Source organism: Maylandia zebra, linkage group LG9 (genome assembly GCF_041146795.1).
Source record: "Maylandia zebra isolate NMK-2024a linkage group LG9, Mzebra_GT3a, whole genome shotgun sequence".
NCBI classification, from domain to species: Eukaryota; Metazoa; Chordata; class Actinopteri; order Cichliformes; family Cichlidae; genus Maylandia; species Maylandia zebra.
The window spans coordinates 34,991,512-35,006,429 of record NC_135175.1 but is presented as its reverse complement, the minus strand read 5'-3'; the positions used below and the strand labels follow the sequence as shown (position 1 = coordinate 35,006,429).

At 41.3% G+C, this 14,918-nt stretch overlaps 1 protein-coding gene and 1 long non-coding RNA gene across 4 annotated transcripts; one reads left to right on the top strand and one right to left on the bottom strand.

Annotated features, from left to right (window-relative positions):
* Positions 1 to 160: 160 nt before the first annotated feature.
* LOC143420410 (uncharacterized) lies at positions 161 to 9,072 on the bottom strand. 3 transcript variants are annotated; one of them, XM_076888533.1, is made up of 5 exons: positions 8,734 to 9,072; positions 7,185 to 7,297; positions 6,137 to 6,242; positions 2,672 to 3,355; positions 161 to 2,392 (listed from the first exon to the last, which is right to left on the bottom strand). In XM_076888533.1, exons 3-5 carry the CDS (start codon positions 6,152 to 6,154, stop codon positions 1,982 to 1,984), a joined length of 1,113 nt encoding a protein of 370 aa, XP_076744648.1. In that variant the 5' UTR covers positions 6,155 to 6,242; positions 7,185 to 7,297; positions 8,734 to 9,072; the 3' UTR covers positions 161 to 1,981. The 3 variants fall into 3 exon arrangements, with proteins under 3 accessions (XP_076744648.1, XP_076744647.1, XP_076744649.1); XM_076888532.1 differs by lacking the exon at positions 7,185 to 7,297; XM_076888534.1 differs by lacking the exons at positions 7,185 to 7,297; positions 8,734 to 9,072 and adding an exon at positions 8,167 to 8,290.
* A 1,312-nt stretch (positions 9,073 to 10,384) lies between these two features.
* LOC143420536 (uncharacterized) lies at positions 10,385 to 12,664 on the top strand. The gene is made up of 3 exons (XR_013100370.1): positions 10,385 to 11,039; positions 11,311 to 11,446; positions 11,777 to 12,664. It is a non-coding gene; the product is annotated as an uncharacterized LOC143420536 (long non-coding RNA).
* Positions 12,665 to 14,918: the final 2,254 nt, after the last annotated feature.

The following is a 14,918-nucleotide window of genomic DNA, read 5'->3' as shown; positions in this document are numbered from 1 at the left end:
GCAATAGTACATTCATATAGTTGTATTAGGCATGAAAATATATTAAGTAATCCAAAGTATTCAGAATACGTAACTCTACCGGCATCCAGCATCTATCTACATGTAAAAAGAATTTGGTGTTTTCTGAGGGTCCAAAAAGAAATAATAGAATTTGAATTAATTTAAATTAAAACAATTTAGTTTAATACGACTAATAGGCATTACGAGCTCAGTCATGGGAAAAAAAACAACAAAAAAAAACAACAACAACATTTCGAATGTTATTTCTTCCTGAATTGAAGTCCAAACATCAGAGCTACCTCGTGAGATCCAAGTGTGACATCAGCTGACACTCTTTACAGGAGATTCCATCTGAACTCTGTGGAGCCTGATCTGGTTTGTAAGTCTGACCCTGAAACCAGAAGAGGATCTTTCTGTCTCTTCAGATTCACTGTGATCCAGTGCAGTCCGTCCTGCAGGATCGCGCTGATGTTTGCACAGAGCAGATAATGAAGTGAATGTTTTTCATACTTGAATGCACAAAATGTTCAGGAGATTTTTCAATCTGGTTTTAAAGCAATGCATAGCACTGAATCAGCACTTTTAAGAATTTTTAATGATATATTTTTATCATGTGATTCTTGTGAAAGTGTCATTCTTATTTTACTCGATTTAACTGCTGCATTTGACACTGTAGACCATGAAATTTTAATCTCACGTTTGGAGCAGTGTGTCGGTATAACAGGTGTGGCTCTGAAATGGTTCAGGTCTTACTTAACAAACCGAACCTTTTCAGTTCGCTTAGGAAACTGTGAGTCCTCCCGAGCTCCGTTGTCTCATGGAGTACCACAGGGTTCCATTCTGGGCCCTATCCTGTTTTCACTTTATTTACTTCCATTGGGCTCAATTTTTAGAAAACACAGACTCTCGTTTCACTGTTATGCAGATGACTGCCAGATTTATGTTCCTCTTAAAAAGCAAGATGGGTCGTCTGTAAATCGTTTACAAACATGTCTGGAGGACGTCAAGTCGTGGTTGGCGCTAAACTTTCTTTGTTTTAATGATTCTAAGACTGAAGTAATGGTGTTCAGACCTGCCTCCACTGCTGTTCAGTGTGTTGATTTGCAAACCCTGAAATCATTTTGTAAACCAGAGATTGTTAATCTGGGTTTTAAAATGGATCCTGAGCTTAAGCTTGAAAGCCAGATCGGGTTGGTTGTAAGGTCTAGTTTCTTTCATCTGAGGCAACTGGCCAAAATTAAGCACTTTCTTACGAGACAGCAATTTGAAACAGTAATCCACGCTTTTGTAACCGTTCGGCTGGATTACTGTAATTCTCTTTATTTTGGGGTGAGTCGATCTTCTGTTTTTCGACTGCAGTTAGTCCAGAATGCTGCTGCATGCCTTTTAACTGGCACTCATAGATACGAGCATATCACCCCAGTTTTATATTCACTTCATTGGCTGCCCGTGCATTTTAGGATCCATTTTAAGATGCTTTTATTTGTTTTTAAATGTTTGTCCAATGCTGCCCCTGTGTACCTCTCTGAGCTTCTTCATCCATACATACCTTCCCGGTCCCTCAGGTCGGCAGACCAGCTCTTCAGAGGGGATCGGGCGTTTGCTGTGGCAGCACCAAAATTGTGGAATGAGTTGCCTTTACATGTTAGACAGGCACCTTCCTTATCTGTTTTTAAATCACGTCTTAAAACATATTTATTTACCTTGGCTTTTAGCACAGCAGGACTTGTTGATGTCTCTTAATACGTTTCTTATTAATTATATTACTTTTAATTTTAAGATATTTTATATGTAATTTAAACTGTTTCCTCTCTGTTTTATATTTGTAGCACTTTGGTCAACATAGTTGGATGTAAAGTGCGTTATAAATAAAGATGCTATGCTATGCTATGTTTTTGCACATTGGTAACAGTGAAACAGTTTATTTACAGTGAGGGATTGTTTATGTTTGGATTATAAACTGAGATTCTTAAAGCTCTTGTCACACTGTTATTAAGTTCACTTCAATATGTCGAAGTTCATGGCAATCTCGAGTCCCTGAATATGAGAAACGTCTGTCACAGTGTCTACAGTTGTATGGTTTCTCTCCTGTGTGGACTCGTTTATGTACTTTAAGGTAACCTGCAGTGGTGAAGGATGACCCACACTGGTCACACACGTGCTTTTTAACCCCACTGTGAATGACTTCATGTCGTTTTAATTCACTTGGTTTGGGGAAACCTCTCCCACATTCTTTGCAGAAGTTCATTTTGTCTCCAGTGTGTCTACGCTGATGTACTTTTAGGCTTTGTTGATGACTGAAAGTTTTTCCACAAAGGTCACAGAGAAACTCTTTCCCACCACCACAGTGACGACAGGGTTGAGAAGTGGATCCATCTGTGTCGCTCTGCTTCTAAACAAAGACACAAAGACAGTGAGAGTCAGGGAATTCCTTCAACATTTTAATCCTGAACATTGCCTGAAATAAAGCTCAAGCCCCGAGTTTGATTACACTAGAATCACGTCATATTTTCGGCCCTATGTTGTAGTGAGATAAGTTTGTGGGTGTTGTTTTCGCCGCTTTTAACTCCTCGCTGGTTAGCTAGTTTTAACGTCTCGTTTAGCTTTGAAATTAAACTTCATTCACATAATACTTCAAAATAACTGCAACTGAAAAAATATGAATACATACCTCACAGTAACTGCACTTGTAGAGTATTTTTCTGGTGTGAATCTGTTGATGCTTTCTCAGGGAATGTGGCTCTTTAAAAGCCTTTTCACACCAGTCACATTTATAAGGTCTCTCCTCAGTGTGGATAAACATGTGGTTTTTTAAGTGTGTGGCTGTTGTAAACAGTTTCCCACACTGATCGCACCAGTAAACATCCTGTCCAGTGTGAATGCGCAGGTGAATATTTCGTTTGACTAGCGAGCAGAATGTTTTTCCACAAATGTCGCAGCTATACGCTTGATTATTTTCAGAGTGGGTAACTAGATGATTTCGTAAGCTGCTACTACGAGCAAAAGCTTTACCACACTGATCACAGCTGTGTGCTTTAAGTCCACTGTGGATGAGTTGGTGTCTTTTTAAGTGTCCAAGTTGGGTGAAAGATTTTCCACACAAGTCACAGCTGTACGGTTTAAGTCCGCTGTGGATGAGTTGGTGTGTTTTTAAGTTCGCAGCCAGGGTAAAAGACTTTCCACACAAGTCACAGTAGTGTGCTTTAACTCCACTGTGGATGAGTTGATGCCGTATCAGGTCAGACGTCCGATTAAAATCCTTCCCACAATCGTCACAGCTGTATTTCTTCTCCCCCTTTCTTCTGTGAGGTTTGTCGGCCTCCTGAGAGCGCTGACTTCTCGCTCCATGTTGGTCCTGCAGTGACAGAGATACAAACAGAGGCAGTGAGTGAAATGCAGTCGTGGAACAAACTGAAACTCCCTCCATTAGTGGAATCAAAGATTGATTAACTGATAATACTTTATTTATCCGGAGGAAAAATGTTTTAAAGACTGCCAGACGATCCGGCACCATCATGAGCACCCCTTCCAACCATACATAGAATACACAAACATAACATTGGGAAGTCAGGTGAGAGAGGTACGGAAAAAACAAAACAAAACAATGGAAATACAGAGTACATGAGGAAAGAAGAGGAGAAAATTTAAATCTGGTTTTCATCTTGAAGGAGAGTGTATATGATTGGGGAAACCTGCAGTCAGCTGAGACTGAAGAAGTCACTTGGATGAGTGACGAAACGTTTCTCCCACTAAAACCGCTACGTCCAGGTGAACAGAATCAACCTTTTGGGATTTACTTACCTGGATGATTAAGCACGGATCAAGACCTTATTTTGTTAACATTTTTAAAATGATAGCAGCACAAACAAAATATTTTGCAGCACAAACCAGCACAAACATAGCACAATTGATTGACACCAGTTTTGTTTGATTCCATTAATGTGGGGTGGCTGGTTGACCTCTGACCTCTAGAAATTTTTATTAATATTTTTAAAATGATAGCAGCAGAAACAAAAAAATTTGCAACACAAACATAACACAAATGTTTGACATCGATTTTGTTTGATTTAGTTAATGTGGGGGCGCTGGTTGACATTTTGACCCTTACATTTTCATTAATATCTTTAAAACAGAAGCAGCACAAACATAGCACAGTTGATTAACACCACTTTTGTTGGATTTGAAGAAGGTGAGTGGTAGGGGTGTAGCGATACACAAAATTCACGGTTCGATATTTTTTCGATACAAAAACAATGTTCATGCCTTTTTAATTTGTCATTTATTAAAATTATAAATATATATTTTAACTCAAAAGTACAGTTTTTAAATTTAATGTTGCTGAAACAACAAAGGGATAAAAAAATAAATCTATCTAATGGAGAAATCTTTGGAAAAGAGAGTTTATTACAGAGAAATGGCTCTTTCCAAAATAAAAGCTATACTATACGCTTCTTCTGGGCTATATTCTCAGCAGCATATTAAACATATCAGGTCCCCATAAGGAGAATCCTGTGCTAACGGCTGTCTAAATGACTCGGGTAAAGTTTGTAGCATGCATGCTTGTTGTTTTTGTCTGCTTCCATTTGTCTTTGCACTAGGATGATGTCAGCGTAAATGTGCAGTCATATTCGTTGTGTTCCTACTAGTGCTGTCAGCGTTAATCTGAAATGACCTTAACGCCACAACACGGCAAATCTCCGTTAACGAGCTACCGCGGATCGTCCGTGCGTGGGGCTGGACGGCCAACACGTTAACGAGCTAACTGCGCTAACACACTAGTTCCCACCCATGTAATTGAGCATTGCGTGGCACATCCAACATACTGTTTTACTTTTGTCCATGACTCGCTTACCTTCAGGGTCATGCTTCACATGAAAACCAAAATAATTCCAAACGCCAGATCTGAATGAGGGTGGGGGAGGTCCATGTTGCTGAGAGCTTAACTTCTGTCTTGCTAGCTTGCCCTGCGGTCAGTGAATCTGCACTCGACTGCTCCGCCTAGGCTGCACTGCCGAGCGCAGATCCACTGAGCGCTCAACACAGACAGCATCGTCAGAAGGAAAGTTGATAAAGGAAATTACAAATTGTGTATTGTTCGATACATATGCGTACCGAACCGAAAGCACTCTACCGAACGGTTCAATATCGATACGAGTATCGTTGCACCCCTAGTGAGGGGCCAACTTCACTCACATGGTTTGTCTAGGCATTACGGCTACTGTAATCAGAAGCGTCGCGGAGTAATACGTACCATGCTTCAACGTAATATTACCTTATTGTGTGTATAAGGACCACAAATGGCACGTGTTAAGAGACACGGCTGTCACACGGTACACAGTAGAACATGGGAACAGAGCAGCTGCGAAATCTGTCTTTGTTATTACGCTCAGCATCTTTTAGTTTACATTTTGACTGCACGGTTGCTTTTTGTTATGCGCAAAAACAACATTGTTTTATTTTATACCTTGAGCATTATTATTTAATAAATGCTGATAATTTATTTCTGAGTAATTTTTTCATGTACATCTATGCTGTCTGTTAATAAAACTGCCTCTGCGAAATCTGGGACACAGCTTTTACTAATAACTCTTTTTGTTCTTACTTTATGGCTTAAAATAAATAATAATAATAATAATAATAATAATGGATTGGATTTATATAGCGCTTTTCAAGGCGCCCAAAGCGCTTTACAATGCCACTATTCATTCACTCTCACATTCACACACTGGTGGAGGCAGCTACAGTTGTAGCCACAGCTGCCCTGGGGCAGACTGACAGAAGCGAGGCTGCCATATCGCACCATCGGCCCCTCTGACCATCACCAAATATCGAGATGTATATCGTATATCGCCATCCAGCTACAGAATATCGAGATATGAATTTTGGCGATATGGCCCAGCCCTGATCACGGGAGAAAATCTTTTACTTCATGAAAAATGGGCAGTCCAACTGATGATATTGTTTTAATGTGTGCTGATAAAATATGATCGTTGTATTTTCTTGCAACTTCTGTGGTTTTTGTTTGTGAATGTAGATTTTCTATTTATGGAGGAGCCCAGGATGGAAAAGATAAAACTGCTGTTAACATCCAGCTGTGCACAGTTTCAATAACAGTGTAACTGAGATATTTTCTCACCTCCTGTGTTGAAGTCATTGTTTCCTCTGTAGTGGCTGAGCTGAGTCCAAATGGCTGAAACTGTTCCTCTGCTGCTCCACCAGACTCTTCTCCTCCTGTTACTCAGCTGGGACACAAAAAGTATAGATATGTATTTTATCCCTGACAAGAAGAAGCAGAGCAAATAAACATTACTACACTCAGTGACAACAATACCTATGAAGCTTCAAGGTGAAACCCCAGAAGCAAAAAGAAAGTCATCAGCTGTCTACAAGAACTTGAAAAAACCCACTGAGCTCCCTGCATACCACCACCTTTACCCGGTGGATGCTGCACCCTGTATATATGGACTTCCATAGACACAGAAAGAAGGAGTCCCACTCAGGCTCATTGGTAGCAGCATAGCAACAGTTAGACCTCTGCCTTACCACCACATATTTTAAATACAACGAGGGTGTGTTGTTCCCCAGTGTTACTCACTGCATCCAACCTATAAATGGAGGAAGTGGAAAGAAGGTCCTTGGCTCTTTAACGGGGACAGCACCGAGCCACATGATAGAGTGAAGGGTTAGCCCTGATTTTTTTCTGCTGTGCTGCTTTATTAAAAAAATTGTTTAAGATGTCCAGCATATGTGATTTTTTTTATATGAAGTTATTCCCTTTTGAACAAAACTCAAAACAAACCCTAATAAATCTTTCAGTCATTTCAAAGTCTGTAAATATCTTTATTAAATCATAAGTAGGGGTGGGCGGTATAAACGGTATACGGTAGAGACGATATAAATTTGGCCAACGGTAGAGATTTTGACTATATCGCTCTATCGCAATAGCGCATGTTGTTGGTGTCAACAAGCTCCGCCTGTTTTGGTCGGAGGCATTGCAGCTGCTGCAAACAACATCGTCTGCAAATTATGGCGGGCGACAGTCACAGCAAAGAGACGAAGCACTTTTGGAATATGAGGAAAGCCAAAAACTGCGCTTCCTCCACTTCTTTAACATTAATTCATTAATGTTGAATTCTCTCGCAGCTGCTCTATTCCCATGTTGTTGCAGTATATTAATAACTAACCTCGTATTGTGGATGAATAATCTCAGTTGTTCTCCTGACTGAAGTTTGGTCTGTTTAGAGCATCCTGGCATGCGATTGCATTTGTCCTTAACCACCAGAAACCCTCACGTTACCTTTAATCGAGTGGAAAAAAGTTAGCGTTCATCCTTTAGCTAATGTTATGCTAACTAGGGCTGTGTGATGTGACCAAAATCTCATATCCCGATATAAGACATCTATCGTCCGATAACGATATAAATCACAAAAATGTAAAATTTTCCATAAATTCTGTGAATCTCGGGCAGCTCGACTTGTGTGAAATGTTTCCTGCTGGGTGTCGTGTACCTGGAGTCGAGTGTTTTAACCGATGCATGAAACGATACATTTTTAGACATAAGTTGTAACGGACGCCGTTTTCTTTGTGAGTATTTATTACACAGCCTGCTGCGGGGAAAAGCCTGTTCTAACGTTTGAGTCTAAGGTTTATTTTTTATTTTTTTGTAACAGCAGGAAACAAACGATAGCGTAAAATGAAAGGATAGACGTTTTTAAATCGTCATCCGATATATATCGTTATATCAGACAGCCCTAACGCTAACGTAGCTGTTTTGCAAGCGATCACGTGGTACATCATTATATACTGTGTACTTTCAACCAAAAGGCAAATAACCAAACCACATGTACATCTAATAAAAGATATAAATATTGAAACACTGATCCAACATTATCCTTTATTGACGGATCATTTGATCTTACACTTTTACCTGAATGTGGCTGCTGGGTTTAATATCGGCACATGCACATATGACAAAATAACCAGCTTCTCTCGTTCCATTTCAAACAGGACAGTGGTAACAACAATTTTAAGTTGTAGATTTTAAATAGGCTACATAAATTCCAATGGGAGCAACAGGACGGTCAAATGTCGCTGATTTTACTACAGAGTAGGACGGACTGTAGAGTAGCAAACATCGGAAAACACGCTCTCAACACTGCAGGTTACCTGGTGTAATGTTTTTCAGCTAAAAAGGAAACACGGTCTGACTCCTACATAACTGAAGGTTAAATGCAGCTAATATGTCCTGGTTTAAGGCAGGCACTCACACCTCCGCTCTGCTGCGTCTCAGCCACCATCGCTCTGGCAGAAAGGACAACAGAGCCAGAGTAGGGGAGAGGCGAGCTGGAACAGACCATACCATTTTTTTTTTTTTGGGGGGGGGGGGGGGGGGGGTCTATACTTTTGTTTTTAAAATATTACGTCTCAACCAAATACTATATGCTTTTTATAAAGTACTGTGAATCTTTGGGGGTCCTGTGATTCAAAAATGGGCTAAAAACGCCCCCGAGTCACAGCAAGAAATAATCGAGCAAAACGCGAGCAAACGCTCAACTTCTCCCAGCATGCTGAGCTAATGATTAGTTGGTGTTTTTCTCCAAACACTCTCTCACTCTTCTCTCAACGTGTTCACAATAAACTGTGAACAGACACCGAGGAGAGCAGCAGAAGACCTCATTCAGGAGCTAAACTCAACATGAACTGAACTCACAGTAAAGTTAGCTCGGTGCTTACCTTTAGATGAGCCCACAAACCGAGAGAAACTCCGCGATGAAGCTGCAACTCTTTCCAAACACAGGAAACAGATCAGGGAGCAGAGACCCACGTGGTTCACGCTGATCGCAGCTACGATCCAGGAGACAAGGGTGGGCAGATCGATGCAGATATCGATCAGGACGTTGGTAGTGGTTTATGATCGATACTTTAGTTCGTTTCTCTCCTCTAAGTTCACTACTTTACTCCCGTTTCATGAAAAGCAGCTCTTTCCGCGCGACCGGGGGGAGGGTCTGGTTGCACCCGCTGGGGAGCGCCATATTGGGACCTCCGCAGTAACCGGACACAGGTGACCTCCACACTAACCGGAAACACGTGACCACACTAACCGGAAACACGTGACCTCCAAAGTCGGCAGAAATATGTTCTTTTTTTATTATTATTTCTTGTCTCGTTCCTGCATGGATCCTTAACCTTGCAAGTGGATCGTAAAGGTTGGCACAGAGTCTTTCATGTATAAATTTGCCGTTAATAATGATATAATTCTAGGAATCATCTAGTTTGCTTACACTTTGTTAGCGTTACAACAACGGTCAGACCCCCGAGGTAGTGATGGCCAAATGAAGCTTTCTGAAGCTTGTTTTGAAAACGGTTCATTACTCGGAGCTTTTCAACACAGTCCTCTCTGGTGACATCTGGTGGCCAAAAATATGAAGAGCAGCTTGAATCCACAAAATAAAACCAACTGCTTCATTATGATTGCCCACTACGGAGTGGAATTCTGTCTGATATTGGGCCACTGTTGTGTTGCTTTGAACGTGTATTTTTGGGGGGTTAAAAAAATGCGGTTTATTTGTTTAATAAATAATTTCGACCAGTAAACTCTCCTTGTTTAAACATGCACCATGGTGTGGTCTTTCTTTGCTTGTGACTTCTTGATGTTGGTAAATACAATAATTGAAAAATACCACATTACATATAATATATACATATAATAATGTACAACACATTCTGGAGTATGCTTCTGCTGTGAGGTCCCACCTCCATGCACTTGTGCAAGAGCTAGACGGGTGTATTTATAAATAATATTATATTGGGGAAATTTTCCTATACATATTTTTGACCTGGGGGTAGAACTGATTGTGAAAGGGAAAATGCTTATGAACTTGCAAATTAAAAGCATGATGCATTTAAGGTAACCCTTTTTCATTTTTATTTAAGAAGAGAATTTGTTCCACTGTGCGATGGTCGAAACTGTTCCTTTTCGTGGAGATAATTTCTCCTGCATTAAGGAAAATCCCTTCACGTGGAACAGAAGAGGCTGGAGTGCAGAGAAACTGGTAGAGATGCAGTTATACAGTCTACCTGGGCCCCACAAACTCAGCTAAAGAGAATAAATAGATTAAATTGCTGCACATTTGGCAGACTAACATTTTCAGATTAGTTAAACAATAAAATATATATTTTTACAACATTAAATGTAAAGAATCAAGTGGAAGTTTTTCTAAAGTTACTTAATTATATTTATATTATGAAAGCAGATTTTTTTTGACATTAAGTTTTTTCCCATCCATACATTCGCTTCCACTTATCCTTTTCAGGGTCGCGGGGGGCGCTGGAGCCTATCCCAGCTGTCATAGGGCGAGAGGCGGGGTACACCCTGGACAGGTCGCCAGTCTGTCGCAGGGCCAACACACAGGGACAGACAACCATTCACACCTAGTGGCAATTTGGATTATCCAATTAACCTATCCCCACGAGCTGCATGTCTTTGGACGGTGGGAGGAAGCCGGAGTACCCGGAGGGAACCCACGCAAACACGGAGAGAACATGCAAACTCCACACAGAAAGACCCTGGCCTGATGTTGGAATTGAACTCAGGACCTTCTTGCTGTGCGGCAACAGTGCTAACCACCGTGCCACCGTTTTCCCATTATAAGATAAAATAAACACGCACAAAACAAAAGCAAACAACAAGAACACAAAGCTGGAAAACCCACCCAACTGACCAAAATCAACTCAAAATTCTCCCACACAACAGAACCTCCTCTCCTCCTCGCTGGCTCCATGTCTCTCAGTAGAAATATCAGTGGTTCGCTATCTGTCACCATCACAACACCACAAATCCCGCGAATGACTCACTTCCTTATAAACCATTGAATCAGATACCGAAGCAGTTAGGTTCTAAATGAAGTTTCGGACGTCGCTGATCACGTGACTCTGGCCAAACGAATCAAGCTTCGACACAGAGCTTCTGAAGCAGTGTGTTGATTTTTTTGACACACGCACCGGAGCATCAGCTTCAAGCGGACCATCACTACCCCGAGGTATCTAAACTTTAGTAAGGAATGTGCACTTTTGACACCTCTGGTTAGCATTTAGTGGTCAGTTTCAAACGTATTTGATTTTTGCTTGTTATGAACAAATTCACTTCACTGCTTTTCACGATCTGTAACATCAATGCACGTTGTTCCGTTTACTGCATATTGCACTTTATTTATGTCTCTCATTCCACCTGCATCAACATTGTAAAGATCGTCACAAAGAGATGTATACATTTATAAATACTAATATTCTCTATTCCATTCTGCCTCCAAGCCAGAATTGCAGGAATGCACAACATGTTGCAGAAGACTCTTTCACTGCCCTCTGTGCCCCACTCTCAGCCCTGCTGTCAGGGCAAAGATCGAGGAGCATATAAATGGACACAGTAAAAATGCTTTGCCTTTCAAAGGTATGTTGGTATTAAATATACCTCATAGTTAAAGTTATAAATATGCACTTCTTTTCAGCACTTCTGCAGTCTCTTTGTTGACTTTAAAGTTGCTTTTCACATTGTACAGTTCAGTTCATTCATCAGTGAGAGAAAAAGTGTGTTTTCATTAAATGTTTTTTTCCTGTTCACCACATTTCCTGACAGCTCTTGTGATCCACACCATTTTGCTTTCATTATTGAGGATGGCTTGGATGTTTTTGTTAATATGTACAATCTGATTGTTAGATAAACTGATTGCATTCTATACAACTACATTTAAATTACATGTTGTTTTTCTCTCTCTTACAGACAAAATGATATGCCGGTGCACTTTCACTGCCCTGTCTGTAACATGACAGTCATACAGCGTGGGGATATGGCAAGGCAATTATTGTCATGTCAGCATTCGGGACTGCTCCCCACTGAACTCTCCGTGGAGCCCCATCTCCCTCTCGATGTCTTGTCTCCAGCATCAAAACCATTATCTGAATCTTCAGTAGAACATTCATGTGCTCCCTCTGTGCTGAATGAAACTGTGGCTTGTGGAAAGTCCATGAAAATGAAATTCCCTCACTGTGAGCTTAGTCTTTTTAAAAAAAACTTCAAGGCTCACATGATGAGGAGGCATTTAAACAGATCAATAGGTGTTTTCCTGGCCTGTCATCTGCAGTGTTTTTGTGTAGAGGGACTTCTTCCTCTTTGTTTTTCAGTTTGCAGAGGACATGGAGCTCTTTTTAAATGTGCTGACGAGCAGGGACTACGGGTCAATGTGATGTTTGACATTTCATGGACAGATGAAGGCACTGGCTGTTTGTTTGTGTTTTTATGTGTTGTTTGTTTTTCAGTGTACAGAATTCCAATTAAGCTTATTATAAAATGTTGTTCACTTTTTTATTTCCATACTCATAGTAAAAAATTTAAGTGTAAATGTAACAGCATTGTTTATACTTGTAACTTGCTATTAACATTAATGTATTACCCTGTAATCAATAATATTTTATACATTTTACGCATTAACCCTCTGGGCTCTATCCTGGCCATTTGTGGCCACTTCACTTCTTTTTTTTGACTACTGCACTGCAGTGGACCAAAAGAATGACACAGGTTTGATCTTAAGGATCTAATAGTTGTGTGTGTCTGTGCATGACATTACAACGCAAATATGTATTTGCAAGATGGACTGGAATAAATTATGATGCATGAAATATTACACAGGCTGCAGTGAATTTCTGTTGATACAGACTATTGAGCTTTGAGTTTCCCAGTCAAACTTAGCTGTGAAGCACCTGCTAAAAACACTTTGACTCTTGTAGATTTCATAACAAGACACCATAGCCAAAATATCAACTCTAAAAAAAAATTCAAAGCTGGAGTTCTCCCACCCCTGCTCGCTGGAGTTCTCCCACCCCTGCTCGCTGGAGTTCTCCCACCCCTGCTGTAAGGTAAAGACCCTACAGAGAGAACAGAGAAAACCACAACTACCAGTTGACTTCTATGAGCAGTGGAAAGGAAAAACTCCCCTTTAACACCAGCAGACCCAGCCAGGCTCCACCATCAGCCAGCAGGCCACAGCCAGCAGACCCAGCCAGGCTCCACCATCAGCCAGCAGGCCACAGCCAGGCTCCACCATCAGCCGGCAGGCCACAGTCAGGCTCAGCAGGCCACAGCCAGGCTCCACCATCAGCCAGCAGGCCACAGCCAGGCTCCACCATCAGCCAGTAGGCCACAGCCAGGCTCCACCATCAGCCAGCAGGCCACAGCCAGGCTCCACCATCAGCCAGCAGGCCACATCCAGCAGGCCACAGCCAGGCTCCACCATCAGCCAGCAGGCCACAGCCAGGCTCCACCATCAGCCAGCAGGCCTAGCCAGGCGCCATCATCAGAAATTCCGCTTCCGGGTCCCTCGTGGTGGCCGCCTCGTGCTCTCGCTTCAGTATGCCACCCAAGAAAGGCCCAACACCAGAGGAGGTTGAGGACATTAAAACCTCCCTCGGAGCGCTGTGCGGAGACGTGGCCGCAGTCAGGGCACAGCAGGAGCTGCTTCTGGGGCTTCTGGAGGAGGTAAAACAGCTACGCCTCCAAAATGCCGAGAAGGACAGACGGATCATGGATCTCGAGCGGCGGGTGGATGAGCTGGAGCAGTACACCCGTACGAACGACGTGGTCATCAGCGGTATTAAAATCAAGCCGCGCTCGTACGCGCGCGCGGTGGCCGGGAACGTCGGGGAGCCCAGCGACGAGGAGACCCGCTCGGTAGAGCAACAGGTGGCGTCCTTCCTCCAAAGCAAGGGGATAGAGATGGACCTGGAGCACATAGAAGCATGTCACTCACTGCCCAGGAGGAGTGACAGACTGCCGGCCATCATTATGAGATTTGTCAATCGGAAGAACAAGGTCGCACTGCTGAAACAAGGACGCAAACTGAAAGGCACGGACGTTTTCATTAATGAGCATCTGACACAAAAAAACGCAGACATCGCGAGGAAGGCAAGGCAACTGAAGAAGAACGGTAAAATACAACATACATGGGTAACAAACTGTAAGATTTTCATTAAGCTAAATGGGACACCAGAAGAGGCAAAAGTACTGATAGTGAGGAACATGGAGGATCTGGACAAGTATAACTGACACCAATGTATCAATTACACCAGGAAATGACATGGACACGTTGAAATCAATTCTTCAACAGAAAGTAATTGATCTAGATTGTGAATATAAGGAGCATAATATAATAGATCCAGAAATAGATTCTGAAAGTAACTTTCTCTCTTCTTTTGTTAAAAATTGTAATTATTTCACTCAGGAACAATATGAAAAAGAAATTAACCTAGACGGGAAGCTCTCATTAATTCACTTTAACAGCAGAAGTATGTACTCTAATTTTGATTTCATTAAGGACTATTTGCAACAATTTTCTCGCCCCTTTAGTGTTATAGCCATCACTGAAACTTGGTTCAATGTCGATAAAGGAATAGATTTTTGTTTGAATGGATATGATTTAAAATACATGAATAGATTAAATAAGGCGGGCGGCGGGGTTGCTATATATGTTCATAACTCTATAAAATATAATGTTGTAACAACTATGTCTATGGCTATTGATGGAATTTTGGAATGTTTGACTATTGAGATTATGAATGAAAAAAAGAGAAATGTTATAATAAGTTGTATATATCGGACACCCAGTTCAAGTATTGACACTTTTAATGAATGGATAGAAAAAACGTTTGCTTCGGTGAACCAAAAATTACTATTTATCTGTGGTGATTTTAACATTGATTTGCTAAATCCAACAAGGTTAAAAGCCATTGATGACTTTACTGACACAATGTACAGCTTATCACTATATCCAACAATAACAAAGCCAAGCAGAATAACATCACATAGCGCCACTATTATTGACAACATTTTTACTAATGTCATGGATTTCCAAATTAATAGTGGTCTGCTT

What these genes read in the sequence shown, in the direction of transcription:
- LOC143420410 (XM_076888533.1), bottom strand. An exon ending in ACAAGTGCAGTTACTGTGAG is followed by an intron (nt 2,393 to 2,671) that starts GTATGTATTCAT and finishes GTCTTTGTTTAG; the next exon opens with AAGCAGAGCGACACAGATGG.